The sequence below is a fragment of the Saccopteryx leptura genome, chromosome 2 (genome assembly GCF_036850995.1).
Source record: "Saccopteryx leptura isolate mSacLep1 chromosome 2, mSacLep1_pri_phased_curated, whole genome shotgun sequence".
Taxonomy (NCBI): Eukaryota; Metazoa; Chordata; class Mammalia; order Chiroptera; family Emballonuridae; genus Saccopteryx; species Saccopteryx leptura.
In genome coordinates, this window is record NC_089504.1 from 141,883,650 (window position 1) to 141,905,448 (window position 21,799).

Consider the following 21,799-nt stretch of genomic DNA (forward strand, 5'->3'; position numbering starts at 1 on the left):
CAGATCCCTGCAGCTTCCAACCCTTTGTGTTTCAGGCACCACTGGGGTGGCCCCTGGGACAACAGGTGCTCCTGGCAGTTCCAACCCAGGTGAGTCAAGAGGTTGTCACAGCCTTTCGTATCTCTTCTGGCAAATTAGAAGTCACTTCTGGTCTTATACGTTGCAGAAATATCAGCATACATTCTTCCTAACTTTTATTTCCTAATTACCTTTCTTCTCCTTTCTCTCAGAGGCCACTACATTCTCGGGAGAAAGCAGAATAACCGAAGGTGGAACAGACACAGGGCAGCATTGCTAAGCTAACACCTCCACCTCAGAATAACTTCTGAGTTATTCTAACAGTGTTCTGAGAATGTCCTACTCTCTTTACACATATTATAGGGACAGTTAAGATTACAGAAGGACAAGCCATCATTTGTCTCCTTATTACTAAGTTTATATGTCCCTTCACTAGACCATTTTGAAATTAAAAGTGATAAGTACATAGTAATAGGAACAGAAATTTCATATCTTCCCTCTGAATAAAGACATGGCAGCTGAGAAATTGAAAACTGAGTCAGGTTGTTGTACAAAGAAATGTTACATGGGTCTCATATGGGTGACTTCTTAGTACTAAAGTAAGAGGGTTGTACTTTGTTGCTTCAAGGAGAATTTAGATTCTTTTTAAATCACGTGATGAACAGGCAATGGAACTAAGGACCTTGACCTGTTCTTGCTTTAGGTACCACTCGTATAGTCTCTGGAGGAACCATGGAACCGGGAAGAGACACAACAGGTTAGCCTGGAAATATATGTAAAAACGGCACATAGGCAGCTTCCGTGATATATTATGACAATAACTCAATGTGTACTTCTCTCAACCCTGTCTTATTCATTTTTTCCTTTCTCTATCAGAGGCCACAACTTCCGTGGGAGGAAGTGGGACCACCCAAGCAGGACTTCCAGGAGGTGAGCATTGTTAGTGTAAGAAATTGGAGTTATTTCTCGATGTTTTATATGGTGGCAGTGACCATGTGAGGGAAGGTAAATTGATGAAATGGGATGCACTTTCTCTGGGAGCAGAACATGCCAGATCACAGACCTAGGTTGAAAAGGAATTTCTGTCATCACATGTCTTGCTCTGAATTTGTACATCTAATCAGAGCTCCTGGTTAGATAGCAAGGATGACCAAGCTTATGGGCCAAACCCTGGCCAATTAGGCCCAATTCATTCATACAGTTTGCCATTTTCTCATAGCACTTAATAACATACAAAAAATTGACTCATTTGTCACAAATCCAGTTTGCAGCTGGTCTTCAATTGTTGCAAAGTAAGCCATGTTAAAAAATAATCTTTGAGTAATGTCTTTATTGATATAACCGAAGTCGTAAAACAAAATTGCACATAAGCTGTGCATGATCAATATAAGTGATAAGATTATGTAGATAGCTATTTGTAAGTTTCTCAACAGTTGTGTTAATAGATATGTACCACCACATTTTTACCTGGAGCTGCAGCAGTTCCCAGAATGGCAAGCAATGTGGGAAACACTATAAATTCACCATTGGAGAATACTGTTTTGGAAGTATAAAGTTCCATTGTAATCCTCAGAACATCAAACATCTCAAGAGTTAGAAGAATAATATTTAGAAAGTTGAACCATCATCTACCTTTTTCCTCCTGTAGGCACTTCGGCCTCAGCATGGAGTCCGGGGACTGGAAGTGAAGCAGGTGAGGTTGTTATAGGTCTGCTTTCAATTTGCTGGGATATGTGGACAAGGGAACTCCTGTAACAGCAATGAGCATTAGGTTGTTCAGAAATAAAGGTGGCAGGTAATGTCTTCAAGGCCACAGAATTTAAAGGGGGGGACTAATGCTGTGTTATGTCCCCATCTTTCTCACATTTAGGAGCCACAAGGGAATTCTTTAGAACAACCATTACACCTGGGAGTTCCCACACAGGTAAGAAAAAAAGACAAAATCTGTGTATTTAAACTCAAAGTTAGCATGGCCACTCTGATGAAATACCCACATAAATCTCCCATATATCCGAGAAGCTCAGTCCTCACCATTCCCTATTTTCTTGTGTCAGAAGGAACAACACTAATTGAAGGAGGCGGCACTCCTGGGACTGGATCCAGACCTGGTGAGAATGAGTACTGTCATTGAAGTGTTTTCATAAAGCATGTCCCCACACGGGCCCCTACTGGGTCTCGTCCCTTCCCGCTGAGGGGTTGCATTTGCTACTAGCTTTGTATAGATTTAACATTTCATAAATAAAAACTCTAAATGTTGGCTTTAGCCTCATAATTGTAACTTTCTAAATAAGCTGGTGTTGAAACCAGAAGAGATTTCTCCTGGGCTGCCATATCCTACAGTGAGCAGTCGTGGGGCTGGGGGAGGGGAACTGGGGAGGTGTTGCATATCTTGGAAGAAGGAAAAGCAATGTGACATCTTAAAGAAGCCTATCCTATAATAAGGTTTTCTACCAAAAGAGCAATAATGATATTCAGTATTTTTCTTGGAACATTTATCTATTATTCTGTTTTGTTTTGTTTTGTTTTTCCTTTGATAGGCACCACTGAAGTACCAGGAGGGCGACCAACTGGGAGTGTGTCAGGTAAGCCATCAGAAAAGCCACCTCTGTTTTTTATCTTTGAATGGAGGGCCCCTGGGTATGGTGTCTCATGCTGGGAACATATTTTTCTTTTTACTTGTCGTAGTGATGTTAGTTATATGAATGTCCTGGTTTCCCACCTCATCAGGAAGTATAGAATGGGTCTTTAGCTAATAAACATAAGCTAGAGTCCTTCTAGAGTCAGGTCTTCAGGACACAACAGTGAGTCACTGTGAAGAACTCAGACCCTTAATGTTTCAGGCACCAGTGGCATAGCCCCTGACACAACCAAATTAACTTGTTCAAACAGTGTTCTGAAAATATTTCACTCTCCTTAAATATGTTAACCTGGGAAAGTTTAGGTTACAAAAGAACAAGCCATCATTCCCTTGTCTCCTTGTTACCTGAGTTTATATGTCTCTTCACTATACAATCCTGAAATCAAAAGTGATAAGTAAATTGTAATGTGAAGAGAAATTTCATATCACCCCACTAAAGATAGAGACGTAGCAGTTGAGAACTGAGTACACTTGTTGTATAAAGAAATGTTACATGGGTCTCATATGCTCAACTTCTTGGTGCTAAAAGTAACAGAGATATACTTTGTTGCTTCACAAGGAATTTAGATTCTTTTAAATCACCTGGTAAACAAGCATTGGAACTGGCACCTTGACCTGTCTTCTTTTAGGTACTACAGGTATAGTCTCTGGAGGAACTATGGAACCGGGAAGATACACAACAGGTTAGCCTGAAAATATATGTAAAAACACACATTGGCAGCTTCAGGATATATTATAACAAAAACTCAATGTATGCTTCTCTCAGCCCTGTCTTACTTTTTTTTCCCTTTCTCTATCAGAGGCCACAACTTCCATGGGAGGAAGTGGGACCACCCGTGCAGGACTTCCAGGAGGTGAGCATTTTCAGTCTGAGGCTTTGGAGTTATGTATCCATGTATTGTATGGTGCAGTGAGCATGCGAGGGCAGGTGAATTGAGGAAATGGATGTACTTTCTCTGGGAGCAGAGCATGCCAGAGTCACAAACCCGGGGTTTCAAAGGAATTTCTGTCATCACATGTCTTGCTCTGAATTTGTACATCTAATCAGAGCTCCTGGTTGGATAGAAAGGATGACTTAACTTATGGGCCAGACTCTGCCCAAATTGAGCCAATTCTTATATATGGTTTGCCATTCTTCCATAGCACTTATGACTAAACAGCCAATTGACTTATTTGTCATAAATATATTTCACAGCTTGTCTCCAATTGGTGGAATGTAAGTCACCTTAAAACAATCTTTGAGTGATGTATTCAGTTTTACAAACAAAGTCCTAAAAGAAAATTGCACAGAAGATTTTCATAATAAATAACAGTGACAGGATTAACCACATAGATTACTTGAAGCTTTCAGCAGTTGTGTTAATAGTTTCCACTACACATTCACCTGGAGCTACAGCAGTTTCCAGAATGGCAATCAATGTAGGAAACACTGTATAAATTCACCATCAGAGAGTAATCTATTAGAAGAATAATGTTCCCCTGTAATCCTCAGAACATCTAACACCTCAAGAGTTAGAAGAATATGATTTAGAAAGTTGAACCATCATCTACCTTTTTCCTCCTGTAGGCACTTCGGTCTCAGCAGGGAGTCCGGGAACTGGAAGTGAAGCAGGTGAGGTTGTTATAGGTCTGCTTTCAATTTGCTGGGATATGTGGACAAGGGAACTCCTGTAACAACAACGAGCATTAGGTTGTTCAGTATGGAAACCTGGAAAGTCATTGATGGCCCATATTTTCAGAAATAAAGGTTGCAGGAATATCTTCAAGGCGACAGAGTTTAAAGGAGGGGATTAATGCTGTGTAATGTCACCATCTTTCTCACATTTAGGAGCTACAGGGAAATTTTTTACAACAGCATTTACACGTGAGAGTTCTCATACAGGTAGGAGAACAGGAAGAAATATGCATATTAACACTGATAGTATAGTTAGTATTCTTGTTCTCATCAAATATGAACATAATTCTTCTCTCACGTCCCAAATTCTCAGTTGTCACCATTCCCCATTTCCTTCCATCAGAGGCCACAACACTGACCAAAGGCGTCCGCACTCCTGGAACTGAATCCAGACCTGGTGAGAACAAGTACCACTATTTTGGGGTTTTCTGTAAATTATAACCCTATGTATGGTTAGTTGCATGGGAGTGTGCCTTTCCACTGGTTGGCATTTTCTACTACTTTTGTTAAGATTTTACGGTATTTTAAAAAATTCTCGATACTGGCTTTCAGTCTCATAGTTCTAACTTTCTAATAAAACTGGTGGTGAAACCGTTAGATAGGTTACTCCTGTGATTCCACATACTGCACTGAGAAGTCCTGTGGCCGGGGTGGGGGTCTGCGGAGTATTACACATTGAAAAAGGGAAAGCAATGTGACATCTTACAGAAGCCTATACTGATAAAATATTTCTGCTCAAAAGAGCAATAATGTTATTCACTATTTTTCTTGATACATTCAAGTATATTTCTGTTTTTCTTCCTCTCATGATAGGCACCACTACAATACCAGGACGCCAGGAAACAGGGAGTGAGACAGGTGAACCTGGTGGCGGCCTCTTCTTATTTTTACTTTGAATGAATGAAGTGCCTGGGAATGGTGCCTCATGCAGGGAACATAAAATTTCCATTGCCATCTGAATGACTTGAGTTATAAGAAAGTGACAGCTTCTCACCTAGTGAGGAAGCAATGAATGGGACTTTTAATATAAATAATAATTTTGAGTCCTTGTAGTGTCAGTTCTTCAGGACACAAAAGTGAGTCACAGTGAAGAACTCAGACCCTTTGTGTTTCAGGCACCACTGGCATAGCTCCTGGCACAACCGTTGCCCCAGGAAGTTTCAACACAGGTGAGCCATCATGGTGACCGAATATCTTCAGCATGTCCACCCACAACTAGGTGTCTTCTATGATACTATACTGTTTCAGGAAACCAAAATCTCTCCATCAGGATCCTTAGATAGTCTCTCATTGCCTCTTTTCTCCTTCACTTTCTCAGAGGCCACAACTATCCTGGGACAAAGAGCAACAACCAGAGTTGGAAAAAACACAGGTGAGCGCTGCTAAGCCAATACCTGCACTTCATACTGAGTCTTCTGATAACATGTCTGCTCTGCTCATATGTTATAGGAAGAAGCCATTTATATTAAAAAAGTAAAAGGCCAGTCCATATATAATACCTTTATTGCTCTAGCTTATAAGAGCTGCAAACGTGAGACATCTATTTCTACTTAAATCATTGTGGACAAGCTTTTGAACTGGTGACCATTGTCTCTGTCTGGCTTTAGGTACCACTGGCATGGCCTCTGGAGAAACCCAGAAACCTGGAAGTTACAACACAGGTAAGTCTGAAAGTACATTGAAAATCAGACATTAACACTGTGGATGGTATATTCTGAAAAAAACACACTGGTACTTGATCCCAACCTATTCTTATGCCTTTTATTCTTCTATCAATCAGAGGCCACAACTTCCATGGGAGAAAGTGGGACCACCCAGGCCAGATTTCCAGCAGGTGAGCTCTTTTGGTCTGAGGCTTTGGGGTGATTTATCCATGTTTTGTATGGTGGCAGTGAGCACACATGGCCAGGGGAGCTGATAAATAAGTCTGCCTTCGCTGGAAATAGTTAAGCCAGAATCTCAACACTGGGTTGGCCTCAGGATTCCTAGAACTTCCATATCCCTGTCTGGATTCCCAGGGCCCAGACTCACAGAGCTAGCTGTTGGGTGGTAGGGGTGAGACCAACCTGCTCATAGCCTCCGCTGCCAAGGCCCCATGCTATCTGTTTGGGCATTTTTCATAGCACACTGACTGATTTACCATGTTTACTATTCACTGCTAGTCTCCAGCAGCTAGACTGTGGGCACATCAGGTAAGAGATCACTGAGTATTGGTCACTGATATATCTAAAGGTAAAAAACAATATTGTACTAAAGACTCATTTATTAAAATTTCAAGGAATGATGAAAGACATCCTTATGTTGGGATGTCACTCTACTTGTAGTAATAACTTCTTTCCACTGGAGCCCGCAACAGTTCACACATTACAAGTATTGAGATATACACTAAATTAATTCACCATACAAGAATATTATAGACAGAGTGTTCTATTAAATTTTGTTTTATCAATATACCTCAAGTAATTAATGAACAACATTTAAAAACATAAACCCAACCTCAATGATCTTTCTCCTTAGGCACTTCTGTCCCACCAGGGAGTCCAGGGACTGGGAGTGGAACAGGTGAGGGTGACAAGATTGACTCTGTGTTCAGTGGGATCTGTGCAAAAGGGTGCTCCTGTAGCATCCGTGATTACAGTGTTGGAAAGTTATTGATGACTCATTCTTTCAGAAATCGAGGTCTCATGTAATGACTTCTAGGAATTCAGGGCCACACAGGTGCTTCAGGTGAGGCTGAGCTAGCCCTGGATTGACATCTTCATCTTCTCACATTTAGGAGCTACCGGGGAGTTCTCCAGGACGACCATTACACCTGGGAGTTCCCAGACAGGTAGGTGAACAAGAAGACGTTTCTGTATTTAAGGTCAATAGAGTTAGTAGATCTGCTCTGATACATAGCAACAGAATTCTTTTCCTGATATTCCAAATCTGACCTCAATATTCATCATTTTCTTCCGTCAGAGGCCATGACGTTAAGAGAAGGCAGCGGCACTACAGGGACTGGAATGAGAGCTGGTGAGAAAACGCTCCTGCAGTTTGGGGTTTCCCATGAGTGGAGGCTGTTCTCAGCCTCGCCTGTGGGGAGGTGTGCTTCCTGCAGTGTTTCCACTTCTTTCCATTTTTCTTAGATTTACCTTGTATTGCTCTCTAGCCTCACTGATGTCACCTTTGTAAAGAAAGGCTGCTGGTGAACTCAGTGTGAGAGTTTTACCCTGTGCAGATACTCAGATCACTAAGTCAGAGGGAGCTGAGTAATATTGCATATCAGGGAGATAATAAAACAATGTGAAATCTTAAACAGGTATCTCCATTAGAAATGTTCTTCTTGCTCAGAAGACCAATAATGATATTTAATATTTATCTGCCACATTAAAACACTTATTCTGGTTGTCCTCCCACAGTAGGCACAGCTACAGAACCAGGACAGCAAGCAGCCGGTAGTGTGACAGGTAATGCTGAGAGACAGCTACCTTTTCCTCTGAATCCTTTGTCAATGGAATGACTTGGATGGGTGCCTCATGCTGGGAACATTAATATAAATATTTTAATGCTTTTTTAATGATATGCCCCAAAGCAAAGGCATAGAGCAGGGGTAGTCAACCTTTTTATACTTACTGCCAACTTTTGTATCTGTATTAGTAGTAAAATTTTTGAACCACCCACCGATTCAACAGTAATGGTCATTTATAAAGTAGAGAAGTAACTTTACTTTATAAAATTTATAAAGCAGAGTCACAGCAAGTTAAAGCAAATAATAATAATTACTTACCAAGTACATTATGTCAGATTTTCGCTAAGTTTGGGAGAATAAATCTTTATAAAACAACTTACTGTAGTTAAATCTATCTTTTTATTTATACTTTGGTTGCTCTGCTACCACCCACCATGAAAGCTGGAATGCCCACTAGTGAGTAGTAGGACAACCACTGGCCTAGACTTTCACTTCATCTTGAATTAACAAAAAGGGTCCTTTCACTTATCAGGACACACAGGGGCCCTTCTAGAAGCAATTCAGCAGACAAAACCCTTAAGCTTCTGACCCTTTGTGTTTCAGGCACCACTGGGATGGCCCCTGGGACAACTGGTGCTCCTGGCAATTCCAACCCAGGTAAGTCAATAGGTTGTTGGAGTCTTTTGTATCTCTTCCAGCAAATTAGATATTACTTCTGGTGTTATTCATTGTAGGCTTATCAGTATATCTTATTTAAAACTTTTATTGTCTAATTACCCTTTTTCTTCTCTTTCTCTCCCTCCCCCCTTTCTCTCTTTCCATATATATATATATATATATATATATATATATATATATATATATAATTTTCCCCCCCGAAGTTAGAAGCGTGGAGGCAGACTCCCAAATGTGCCTGACCAAGATCCACCCGGGATGTCCACCAGGGGGCAATGCTCTGCCCATTTGGATCACTGCTCAGTTGTGACCGGAGCCATTCTAGCACCTGTGGCAGAGGCCATGGAGCCATCTTCAGTGCCCAGGCCAACTTTGCTCCAATGAAGCCTTGGCTGTGGGAGGAGAAGAGAGAGATAGAGAGTAAGGGAGAGAGGGAAATGTGGAGAACAGATGAGTGCTTCTTCTATGTGCACTGACAGGGAATCAAACTTTGGATTTCTAGACACCGGCTGACACTCTACCACTGAGCCAACTGGCCAGGGCCCCCTAATTAACCTTTTTCGCCTTCTTTTTCTCAGAGGCCACTACATTCTCACGAGAAAGTGGAATAACCAGAGGTGGAACATACACAGGTGAGCATTGCTAAGCTAATTCCTGCATCTCAAAATAACTTCTTCAAACAGTGTTCTGAAAATATTCTACTCTATTTAAATATGTTATACTGGGAAAGTTTAGATTACAAAAGGACAAGCCATTATTACATTGTCTCCTTGTTACCTGAGTTTATATGTCCCTTCACTAGACAATCCTGAAATCAAAAGTGATAAGTAAATAATAATGTGAAGATAAATTTCATATCACCCTTCTAAAGATAGAGACATAGCAGTTGAGAACTGAGTACACTTGTTGTATAAAGAAGTGTTACATGGGTCTCCTATGCTCAACTTCTTGGTGCTAAAAGTAACAGAGATATACTTTGTTGCTTCACAAGGAGTTTAGATTCTTTTTAAATCACGCGGTAAACAAGCATTGGAACTAGCACCTTGACCTATTCTTTTTTAGGTACTACAGGTATAGTCTCTGGAGGAACTATGGAACCGGGAAGATACACAACAGGTTAGCCTGAAAATATATGTAAAAACACACATTGGCAGCTTCAGTGATATATTATGACAATAACTCAATGTGCACTTCTCTCAACTGAGTCTTACTCCTTTTTTCCTTTCTCTATCAGAGGCCACAACTTCCATGGGAGGAATTGGGACCACCCGTGCAGGACTTCCAGGAGGTGAGCATTTTTAGTCTGAGGCTTTGGAATCATTTATCGATAATTTATATGGTGGCAGTGAGCATGCGTGGGAAAGTGAATTGGAAATGGGACGCACTTTCTCTGCGAGCAGAGCATGCCAGAGTCACAAAGCTGTGTTACCAAGGAATTTCTGTCATCATATCTCTTGCTCTGAATTTGTACATCTAATCAGAGCTCCTGATTGAATGGCAAGAAGACCTCCCTATGAGCCAGACAATATCCACACTGACCAAATTCTTATATATGGTTTGTCATTTTCTCATAACACTTGTTAACATACAACAAATTGATTTACTTTTTATGTATTCTGTTCATGGCTAGTTTCCAGTTACTGGAAGGTAAGCCATGTTAAGAAAAACCTTCGAATAATTTGTTCAGTGATACATCTAAAGTCCTAAACAAAATTTCACGTAAGACTTGCTGGATAAATATCAGTGACAGGATTAAGCAGATATTAATTTTGAAGCTTCTCAGCAATTGCATTAATAGTTTCCACCATGCATTCACCTGGAGCTGCAGCAGTTCCCAGAATGGCAAGCAATGTAGGAAACACTATAAATTCATCACCGGAGAGTACTCTATTAGAAGAATAATGTTCCACTGTAATCCTCAGAACATCAAACACCTCAAGAGTTTGAAGAATAACATTTAGAAAGTTGAACCATCATCTACCTTTTTCTTCCTGTAGGCACTTCTGTCTCAGCAGGGAGTCCGGGAACTGGAAGTGAAGCAGGTGAGGTTGTTATAGGTCTGCTTTCAATTTGCTGGGATATGTGGACAAGGGAATTCCTGTAACAGCAATGAGCATTAGGTTGTTCAGGATGGAAACCTGGAAAGTCATTGATAGCCCATATTTTCAGAAATAAAGGTGGCTGGTATTGTCTTCAAGGCCACAGAGTTTGAAGGATGGAGCTAATACTGTGTAATGTCTCCATCTTTCTCACATTTAGGAGTTACAAGGGAATTCTTTAGAACAGGTGTCCCCAAACTACGGCCCGTGGGCCACATGCGGCCCCCTGAGGCCATTTATCCGGCCTCCGCCACACTTCCGGAAGGGGCACCTCTTTCATTGGTGGTCAGTGAGAGGAGCACTGTATGTGGAGGCCGTCCAATGGTCTGAGGGACAGTGAACTGGTCCCCTGTGTAAAAAGTCTGGGGACCCCTGCTTTAGAACAACCATTACATCTGGGAGTTCCCACAGAGGTAGGAGAACAACACAAAATATGTTATTTAAACTCAAAGTTAGTAGGGCCACTCTGATGAAATATTCACATAATTCTTCCATTTATCCCAAATCCTCAGTCCTCACCATTCCCCATTTGTTTCCATCAGAGGCCACAACACTAACAGAAGGCAATGGCACTCCTGGGACAGGATCCAGACCTGGTGAGAACAAGTACCATTATTGACATTTGCTGTAAATTATGATCCTATGTATGGCTACCTGCATGGAAGTGTATTTTTCCACTGAGAAGTTTGCATTTTCTACTAGCTTTGTTTAGACTTAACATTATTTAAAAAGCTTTCAATACTGGCTTTTAACCTCATTATTCTAACCTTTTAAGTAAACTGGTGGTGAAACCAGTAAAAGAGATTTCTCCTTTGATGCCGTATCCCTCAGCGAGAAGTCATGGGACTGGGGAGAGGGGAACTGGAGAAATATTACATAGCTTGGAAGAAGGAAAAAGCAATGTGACTTCTTAAAGAAGCCTATCCTATATAAAGGTTTTATGCTCAAAAGAGCAATAATGATATCCTGTTTTTCTCTTGAAAATCCAAATATTTTTGTGTTTTTTCCCCCTTGATAGGCACCACTGAAGTACCAGGAGGGCAACCAACAGGGAGTGTGACAGGTAAGCCATCCTGAAAGCCACCTCTGTTTGTTCACCTTGAATGGAGTGCCTGGGTGTGGTGCCTCATGCTGGCAACATATGATTTTTTCCACCCCGTCTAAGTGATCTGAGTTATAAGAATGTCCTGGCTTCCCACCTCATCAGGAAGTTCTCATTGATTGCTCCTCAGTTATAATAAAGATAAGCGTTCTTCTAGAGTCAGGTCTTCAGGACACAAAAGTGAGTCACTGTGAATATCTCAATCCCTTTGTGTTTCAGGCACCACTGGCATAGCCCCTGGCACAACTGTTGCCCCAGGAAGTTCCAACACAGGTGAGCCAACATGGTGACCTAGTATCTTCAGTATGTTCTCCCACAAATTATATGTCTTTTCTAATATTATACTGTGCAGGGAAACCACCATGTCTCTCCCAGGATCCTTAAGTCATCTCCCATTTTCTCTTTCTCCTTCACTTTCTCAGAGGCCACAACTATCCTGGGACAGAGAGGAACAACCAGACTTGGAATAAACACAGGTGAGCGCTGCTAATCTAATACCTGCACTTCAGAGTAACTTTTTAAAGTCTACTGAAAATATATGTACTCTGCTCATGTATGTTATATGACGCCAATTTATATTTAAAATGATAAAAGACAAACCAGTTTTTACATGAATACCTTTATTGCCTTAGCTTATAAGAGGTGCTACATGAGAAATCGATTCCTATTTAAAATACATTAAGTACAAGTAGTTGAACCAGTGACCACTATCTTTGTCTGGCTTTAGGAACCACTGGCACGGCCTCAGGAGAAACCCTGGAACCTGGAAGTTACAGCACAGGTAAGTCTGAAAGTACATGTGAAACCTGGACAATTGGCAGCTTGAGCGATATATTCTGACAAAAGCACAGGATGTACTTTCTTCCAACCTATTTTATTCCTTTTCTCCTTCTATGTATTAGAGGCCACAACTTCCATGGGAGGAAGTGGGACCACCCAATCCAGATTTCCAGGAGGTGAGCTCTTTTAGTGTGAGGCTTGGTGGTTATTATCGATGTTTTGAGGGCACTGAACATGCGTGGGAGTTGAGCTGAGGAAATGGTGTGCCTTTCCTATTGGAACATGCAGTTAGAGATCCATCCTGGGCTTGGCCTTGGGACTCCTTGGGCTCATAAATCCCTGTCTGGTTTCTAGAAGCCCAATTTGCAGAGCTAGTTGGTGGGTGGCAGGGATAAGGTGAACATTTTACAGCCTCCGTTGCTCAGACCCAGTGCCTTGTGTTTTGACATTTCTTTCATAGCACACTGACTTCTTTATCATGTTTACTCTTCAGTGCTGGTCTCCAGCAGCTAGAATGTGGTTCATCACAGAAAGGATATTGGAATGTTGGTTACTGATACATGTAAAGGCCAAAACCATATTGCGCAAAACACTCATTTAATAAATTTCCAGGGAACGATGAAAGACATCCTTATGTTGGGGCGTCACTCTAGTTGTGTTAATACGTAGTACCAGGCTTTCCCCTTGGGCCAGCAACAAGCAGTTCACACATGTACAACCCTGTGCGATACACTAAATAAATTCACCATACGAGACTATTAGAGTCACAGAGTTGTATCAAAATCTTGAATATCAAAATACCTCAAGTAATAAATGAACAACATTTAAATACATGAATCCAGTATTTGCATTTTTCTTTTTCAGGCACTTCTGTCCCACCAGGGAGTCCAGGGACTGGGAGTGGAACAGGTGAGGGTGACAAGATTGACTTTATTTCAGAGGGATCTATGCAGCTGGGTACTCTGGTAGCAGTAATGATTAAAACATTAATTGGTCAAAACAGGATTATAAAAAGTTATTGATGACTCATTCTTTCAGAAATCGAAGTCTCAGGTAATGTGTTCTAGGAATTCAGGGCCACACAGGTGCTTCAGGTGAGGGTGAGCTAGCCCTGGATTGACATCTTCATCTTCTCACATTTAGGAGCTACCGGGGAGTTCTCCAGGACGACCATTACACCTGGGAGTTCCCAGACAGGTAGGTGAACAAGACGACGTTTCTGTAGTTAAAGTCAATAGAGTTAGTAGACCTACTCTGATATCATAGCAACAGAATTCTTTTCCTGATATTCCAAATCTGAACTCAACATTCATCATTTTCTTCCATCAGAGGCCACGACGTTAAGAGAAGGCAGCGGCACTACGGGGACTGGATTGAGAGCTGGTGAGAAAATGTTCCTGCAGTTTGGGGTTTCCCATGAGTGGTGGCTGTTCTCAGCCTCGCCTATGGGAAGGCGTGCTTCCTGCAGTGGTTTCCATTTGTGTCTAGTGTTTCTTATATTTATCATAGTTTTCCAGCCCTCTCACTATTGACTCTAGCCTCACAAATGTTAATTTTATAAGTAATGGCTGTTGGTGAAGTTACCCTGTGAGGACCTGCATATTATAAAGTCAGGGAAAGCTCAGATATATTGCATGTCTGGGAAAGTGTAAACACTTTGAATATCAAAACAGGTACATCTTAGGAAAATGTAAAATGTATTTCTTGTAAAATAAATAGTAATCATATTTAATATTTTTCTGTCATTCAAATATTTCTCTGATTTTCTTCTATGACAGGCACAACTGTAGAACCAGGACAACTAGCAACCGGGAGTGTGACAGGTGATGCTGACCGCCGTGTTCTTTCTCCATCTCCTGTAATAGATGTGGTCGAATGACTTGGAAGGGTGCCTCATGCTGAGAATATCACTATTTTATTGCGTTCTTAATGGTGTGGGCCATAGCAAAGGCCTAGACTGTCTCTTCATCTTAATTAGTGAAAAGGGTCCTTTCATTTAACAAACACACACTGAGGCATTTCTAGAAGCAGGTCAGCAGACAAAACCCTGCAGCTTCCTTCTGACCCTTTGTGTTTCAGGCACCACTGGGGTGGCCCCTGGGACAACTGGTGCTCCTGGCAGTTCCAACCCAGGTGAGTCAGGAGGTTGCCAGGGTCTATTGTATCTCTTTCAGCAAATTAGATGTCACTTTTGGTCTTATACATTGCAGGAAAATCAGCATATCTTCTTTATACTTTTTATTGCCTAATTACCCCTTTTCTCCTTCTTTCCCTCAGAGGCCCCTACATTCTCTGGGGAAAGTGGAATAACCAGAGGTGGAACAGACACAGGTGAGCATTGCTAAGCTCATACCTTCACCTCAGAACAACTAATTCAAAGTGTTTTGAAAATATCCTTCTCTATTTATACATGTTGTATGAGGAAAGGTTAGATTACAATAGGACAAGCCATCATTACCTTGTCTTCTTATTGCCTGAGTTTATATGTCCCTTTACTAGACCATCATGAAGTCAAGAGATAAGTAAATAGTAATGGGAAGAGAAATGTTATATCACCCCTGTAAAGATAGAGACATGGCAGTTGAGAACAGAGTCAGGTTGTTGTACAAAGAAATGTTACATGAGGCTCATATGGGTGACTGCTTGGTACTAAAAGTAACAGAGTTTTACTTTGTTGCTTCAAGGAGAGGTTAGACACTTTAAATCACATAATGAACAGGCAATGAAACTAAGAACTTGACCTGTTCTTGTTTTAGGTAACACTCATATAGTTTCAGAAGGAACCACGGAACCGGGAAGATACACAACAGGTTAGCCTGAAAATATATGTAAAGATGGCACATTTTCAGCTTGGGTGATATTTTCTGACAATAACTCAATGTGTACTTCTCTCAACCCTGTCTTATTCCTTTTTTCCTTACTCTATCAGAGGCCACAACTTCCATGGGAGGAAGTGGGACCACCCAAACAGGACTTCCAGGGGGTGAGCATTTTTAGTCTGAGGCTTTGGGGTTATGTATCAATGTTTTGCATGGTGGCAGTGAGCATGCTTGGGAAGGTGAGTTGAGGAAATGGACGCACTCTCTCTGGGAGCAGAGCAGGCCAGAGTCACAAAGCTATGTTGCCAAGAAATTTCTGTCATTACATGTCTTGCTCTATATTTGTACATCTAATCAGAGCTTCTGGTTGGATGGTAAGGATAACCTAATTTATGGGCCAGACCCAGCCCAGTTTTACCCCATTCTACACTTTTTGTGTGTGTGTGACAGAGAGACAGAGAGAGGGACATGGAGATTCAAAGGGAGAGAGATGAGAAGCTTCAACTCTTTGTTGCAGAATTTTAGTTGTTTGCTGATTGCTTTCTCATATGTGTCTTGACATGGGGAAATATAGCAGAGCATGTAATCTCTTCTTCAAGCCAACAACCTTGAACTCAAGTTGGTGAGCCTTGCTCAAACCAGAAAAGCCCGCGCTCAAGTCAGCAACCTAGGGGTTTCAAAGCTGTGCCCACTGTGTCCCAATCTGACACTCTATCTACTGTGCCCCCACTTGGTCAGGCTTCATGTAATTTTTATATATGGTTTGCCATTTTCCTATAGCACTTATTATCATACAGCCAATTGACTTATTTGTCATAAATACAGTTTGTGGCTGGTCTCTAATTGTTGGAATATAAGCCACATTAAAAAAAATAAATCTTTGAGTAATGTGTTCAGTGTTACAACCAAAGTTCTGAATCAAAATTGCACACTAGATTTGCATTATAAATATCAGTGATAGGATTAAGCAGATAGTTATTATAGGACTTCTCAAAAGTTGCCTCAGAATGGCAAGCAATGTAGGGTAAACTGTATAAACTCACCATCTGAGAGTATTAGAAGTACAATGTTCCATTGTAATCCTCAGAATATCAAACATCTCAAGAGTTAGAAGAATAGGCCCTGGCCAGTTGGCTCAGCGGTAGAGCGTAGGCCTGGCGTGCGGGGACCCAGGTTCGATTCCCGGCCAGGGCATATAGGAGAAGCGCCCATTTGCTTCTGCACCCCCCCTCCCCTCCTCCTTCCTCTCTGTCTCTCTCTTCCCCTCCCGCAGCCAAGGCTCCATTGGAGCAAAGATGGCCCGGGCGCTGGGGATGGCTCCTTGGCCTCTGCCCCAGGCGCTAGAGTGGCACTGGTTGCGGGAGAGTGATGCCCCGGAGGGGCAGAGCATCGCCCCCTGGTGGGCAGAGTGTCACCCCTGGTGGGCGTGCAGGGTGGATCCCGGTCGGGCGCATGCAGGAGTCTGTCTGACTGTCTCTCCCCATTTCCAGCTTCAGAAAAAAAAAAAAAATACAAAAAAAAAAAAAAAAAAGAGTTAGAAGAATAACATTTAGAAAGTTGAACCATCATCTACCTTTTTCCTCCTGTAGGCACTTCGGTCTCAGCAGGGAGTCCGGGAACTGGAAGTGAAGCAGGTGAGGTTGTTATAGGTCTGCTTTCAATTTGCTGGGATATGTGGACAAGGAAACTCCTGATACAACAACGAGCATTAGATTGTTCAGGAAAGAATCCTGGAAAGTCATTGATGGCCCATATTTTCAAAAATACAGGTGGCAGGTCTTGTATTCAAGGCCACAGAGTTTAAAGGAGGGGACTAAGGTTGTGTTAATGTCTCACATTTAGGAGCTACAAGGGAATTCTTGTTTAGAACAACCATTACACCTGAGAGTTCCCATATAGGTCGGAGAACAAGAAGAAATCTGCATATTTAAACTCATAGTTTTGTCAGTATTCCTATTCTGGTCCTTAATGAACAAAATTCTTCCCTCACATCCCAAATCCTCAGTCTCACCATTCCCCATTTCCTCACTTCAGAGGCTACAACGCTGACAGAAGGCGTCGGCACTCCTGAGACTGGACTCAGACCTGGTGAGAACAAGTAGCACCATTTTGGGGTTTACTGTAAATTATGACCCCACATAGGGCCTTGCTGGGAAGTGTGTTTTTGTACTGAGTGCTTTGCATTTTTCTATTAGGTTTGTGCATATTTAGTATTATTAAAATACTCTCAAACTGGCTTTTATCCTCATAGTTTTTACCTTCTCAATAAACTGGTGTTGGACCCTAAAGAAGAGGTTTCTGCTGTGGAACGTGTACCTCACTGAGGTGTTACGGGGCTGAGGAGTATTACACATTTGAAGAAGGGAGAGCAATGTGACCTCTTAAAGAATGCTTTCCTAGTAAAGGCTGTCAGCTCAAAAGTGCAATGATAATGTTCAGGATTTTTCTTGATACATTCAAATATATTTCTGGTTTTCCTCTCATGGTAGGCACCACTAAAGTCCCAGGAGGCCAAGCTACTGGAAGTGTGACAGGTAAACGTGGGTGAATGTCCCCTACCTTTTTCACCTTGAAGGGAGTGCCTGGGAATGGTTCCCTCATGCTGAGAACATACGATTTTATTTCCATCTAAGTGATCTGAGTTATAAGAATGTCCTGGCTTCCCACCTCATCAGGAAGCAGTGATTGGTCCTCAGTTATAACAAGATAAGCTAGAGTCCATCTAGAGTCAGGTCTTCAGGACACAACAGTGAGTCACAGTGAAGAACTCAGACCCTTTGTGTTTCAGGCACCACTGGCATAGCCCCTGGCACAACCATTGCCCCAGGAAGTTCCAACACAGGTGAGCCATCCTGTTGACCGAGTATCTTCAGCATGTCCACCCACAACTAGATGTCTTCTCTGATACTATACAGTGCAGGGAAACCACAATCTCTCCACCAGGATCCTTAGATAGTCTCTCATTGCCTCTTTTCTCCTTCACTTTCTCAGAGGCCACGACTGTCCTGGGACAAAGAGCAACAACCAGACTTGGAATAAACACAGGTGAGCGCTGCTAAGCCAATACCTGCACTTCATAGTAACTTTTTTAAAAGAGTCTTCTCAAAATGTATCTACTCTACTCATATGTTATAAGAAGTCATTTATATTAGAAAAAAAAGCTGTGAAACAAGCCAGTTCTTACATGATTACCTTATTGCCTTAGCTTATAAGAGCTGCGATGTGAAACAGTGATTCCTATTTAAGTCATATTGTGGTCAAGTAATTGAACTAGTGACCACTATCTCTTTCTGGCTTTAGGTACCATTGGCACAGCCTCTGGAGAAACCCTGGAACCTGGCAGTTACAACACAGGTAAGTGAGAATTCAGGCAAAAACTGGACATAGGCACCTTAGGTGATATATTTTGACAACAGCACAATGTGTACTTTCTCTTAACCTAGTCTTACTTCTTTTTTTTCCCTCTCTCTATCAGAGGCTACAACTTCCATGGGAGGAAGAGGAAGCACCCAATCCAGCTTTCCCGGAGGTGAGTTCTTTTAGTCCAAGGCTCTGGGATGATTTATCGATTTTTGTGTGGCAGCAGTGAACACATGCGTGGAAAGGGAGCTGAGGAAATGGGCTTCCTGTCTGGACTACCAGAGGCCCTAGCTCACAGAGCTAGTTGTTGGCAGGGGTGAGACCAACCTGCTCAATGACTCTGTTGCCAAGACCCTAATCCTATGGGTTCTGACATTTTTCAGAGCACATTGACTTATTTATCATGTTTACTCTTAACTGCTGGTCTCCAGCAGCTAGAATGTGGGCATGTCAGGGAACACTTCTTTGAATCTTGGTTACTGATACATGTAAAGGCCAAAAATACTCTAGAGTAGTCCCTCGCCTATTCTGGATTTAGGTTCCAGAATCCCCTGCAGTAGGTGAAAATCCACAAAGTAGTAATCTTATATTTATTTTATTATATATATATATAATATATTATATATATTATATATATATATATAATATATATATATATTAAGGCTTTATAAACCCTCCCCACACTCTTATAAACCTTTCCCACACTGTTATTAACCTTTCCCACACTTATTTTTCTTATTTTACTGCAAAAGTAATTAAAATAATATATAAAAATACCTATATACCACAAAATCCTGCAATATAGCAAAAAATCCACAATACACTATTCGATATACACAATTTAAAAATCCGCACTAGAATGAGACAGCGAAAAGTTAACCGCGACATGGCGAGGGACGACTGTACTTCCTTTGATAGGTAGCACCATGCTTTCCCCTGGAGCCAGCAGCAGTTCATGAAATGACAATCCTTCTGGATACACTATATAAATTCACCATATGAGAGTATTCCAGTCACAGAGTCCTATTAAAATTTGGACTATTAAGATACTTCAAATAAGGCCTGACCAGGCAAGCGGTGGCGCAGTGGATAGAGTGTCGGACTGGGATGCGGAGGACCTAAGTTCAAGACCGCGAGGTTGCCAGCTTGAGCGTGGACTCATCTGGCTTGAGCAAAAAGCTCACCAGCTTGGACCCAAGGTCGCTGGCTTGAGCAAGGAGTTACTCGGTCTGCTGAAGGCCCGCAGTCAAGTCACATATGAGAAAGCAATCAATGAACAACTAAGGAGTCGCAACAAAAAACTGATGATTGATGCTTCTCATCTCTCTCCGTTACTGTCTGTCTGTCCCTATCCATCCCTCTCTCTGTCCCTGTAAAATAAACAAACAAACAAACAAACAAAACAATAATAGAAATTAGCTTATACTAGTGGTTGAAAAGCACTGGATTATATCACAGTTCTAACTTTTGTAGAACTGCTTAATGTACTAGTATTTATAGAACTAAATAAAGTGACTAAAAAAAAAAAGGATACTTCAAGTAAGTGATGAGTAACATTTTAAAAGTTAAACTCATCATCTGCCTTTTTTATTTTTATATATGTATTTATTTATTTAGGCACTTTTGTCCCACCAGGGAGTTCAGGGACTGGAAGAGAAATAGGTGAGGGTGACATAAGATTTTCTTCCACATTTAGTGGAAAAGGTACTCTAATAGCAGCAATGATTAGATGGTCGGTCAGTGTAGGAAATATGAACAGCTACTGATGGCTCATTTCTCTCAGAAGTAGAGGTCTCAGGTTAAATCTCTTAGTAATCAAAGCCACCTTGGTGCTTCAGGTTGAGGTGGAGCTGTGTTGTGTTGATGTCTTTATGTTTCTCATTTTTAGGTGCTACACAGGATTTCTCTAGGACAACCATTATACCTGGAAGTTTCCAGACAGGTAGGGTAATAAGAAGAAAACTGCACAGTTAAACGCAGCATTATTAGATTTCCTCTGACAAAAACCCAACTGAATTCTTTTTATAATACTGCAAATCTGACCTCGACATTCATCACTTTCTTCCTTCAGAGGCCACGACTTTCAGAGAAGGTAGCGGGACTCCTGGGACTGGACTGAGAACTGGTGAGAAAACATTCCTGCATTTGGGGTTTACCGTGAATTGTGCCTCTTCTTAGCCTCGCCTGTTGGGAGGAGTGCTTTCATGCAGTGGTTTCCATTTGCATCTAGTGTTCCTTATATTTAACGTACTTTGCAAAAACTCTCACTACTGACTCTAGTGTCACAATTGTTAACTTTGTAACAAAAGGGTGTTGGTGAAGTTACCCTGTGAAGACGTGCAAATAATAACGTAAGGGAGAGCTCAGAAACATCGCATGTCTGGGAAGGGGTGACAGCAATGTGAAAACCTAAACAGGCATACCCTAAGAAAATGTTTTTCCTGTATAAAGAACAATAGTAATATTTATATATTTTCTGTCACATTCAAATATTTTTCTGATTTTCGTTCCACAATAGGCACCACTACAGAACTAGGACAACAAGCAACCGGGAGTGTGACAGGTGATGCTGACCGCCGTGTTCTTTCTCCATCTCCTGTAATAGATGTGGTCGAATGACTTGGAAGGGTGCCTCATGCTGAGAACATCACTATTTTATTGCTTTCTCAATGGTGTGGGCCACAGCAAAGACCTAGACTGTCTCTTCATCTTGAATTAGCGAAAGGGCCCTTTCATTTAACAAACACACACTGAGGCCCTTCTAGAAGCAATTCAGCAGACAAATCCCTGCAGCTTCTGACCCTTTGTGTTTCAGGCACCACTGGGGTGGCCCCTAGGACAACTGGTGCTCCTGGCAGTTCCAACCCAGGTGAGTCAGGAGGTTGCCAGGGTCTATTGTATCTCTTTCAGCAAATTAGATGTCACTTTTGGTCTTATACATTGCAGAGATATCAGCATATCTTCTTTATACCTTTTATTCCCTAATTACCCCTTTTCACCTTCTTTCCCTCAGAGGCCACTACATTCTCTGGTGATAGTGGAATAACCAGAGGTGGAACAGACACAGGTGAGCATTGCTAAGCTAAAACCTGCATCTTAGAACAACTAATTCAAAATGTTTTGAAAATATCCTCTCTATTTATACATGTTGTATGAGGAAAGGTTAGATTACAATAGGACAA

The 21,799-nt window shown here is 41.6% G+C and overlaps 1 protein-coding gene across 1 annotated transcript in view; it reads left to right on the forward strand.

Moving 5' to 3' along the window:
* The window catches only part of LOC136391576 (mucin-19-like), a 107,051-nt gene that overhangs the window by 38,787 nt on the left and 46,465 nt on the right, over positions 1-21,799 (forward strand). The window contains exons 45-67 of the mRNA XM_066363327.1: positions 36-89; positions 722-775; positions 895-948; positions 1,667-1,711; positions 1,889-1,942; positions 2,073-2,126; positions 2,556-2,600; positions 3,286-3,339; positions 3,457-3,510; positions 4,224-4,268; positions 4,485-4,538; positions 4,675-4,728; positions 5,145-5,189; positions 11,878-11,931; positions 12,081-12,134; positions 12,386-12,439; positions 12,561-12,614; positions 13,303-13,347; positions 13,582-13,635; positions 13,768-13,821; positions 14,217-14,261; positions 14,518-14,571; positions 14,716-14,769. Of these exons, the coding sequence (XP_066219424.1) occupies positions 36-89; positions 722-775; positions 895-948; positions 1,667-1,711; positions 1,889-1,942; positions 2,073-2,126; positions 2,556-2,600; positions 3,286-3,339; positions 3,457-3,510; positions 4,224-4,268; positions 4,485-4,538; positions 4,675-4,728; positions 5,145-5,189; positions 11,878-11,931; positions 12,081-12,134; positions 12,386-12,439; positions 12,561-12,614; positions 13,303-13,347; positions 13,582-13,635; positions 13,768-13,821; positions 14,217-14,261; positions 14,518-14,571; positions 14,716-14,769 (1,188 nt within the window). The remainder of the gene's footprint in view (positions 1-35; positions 90-721; positions 776-894; positions 949-1,666; positions 1,712-1,888; positions 1,943-2,072; positions 2,127-2,555; positions 2,601-3,285; positions 3,340-3,456; positions 3,511-4,223; positions 4,269-4,484; positions 4,539-4,674; positions 4,729-5,144; positions 5,190-11,877; positions 11,932-12,080; positions 12,135-12,385; positions 12,440-12,560; positions 12,615-13,302; positions 13,348-13,581; positions 13,636-13,767; positions 13,822-14,216; positions 14,262-14,517; positions 14,572-14,715; positions 14,770-21,799) is intronic.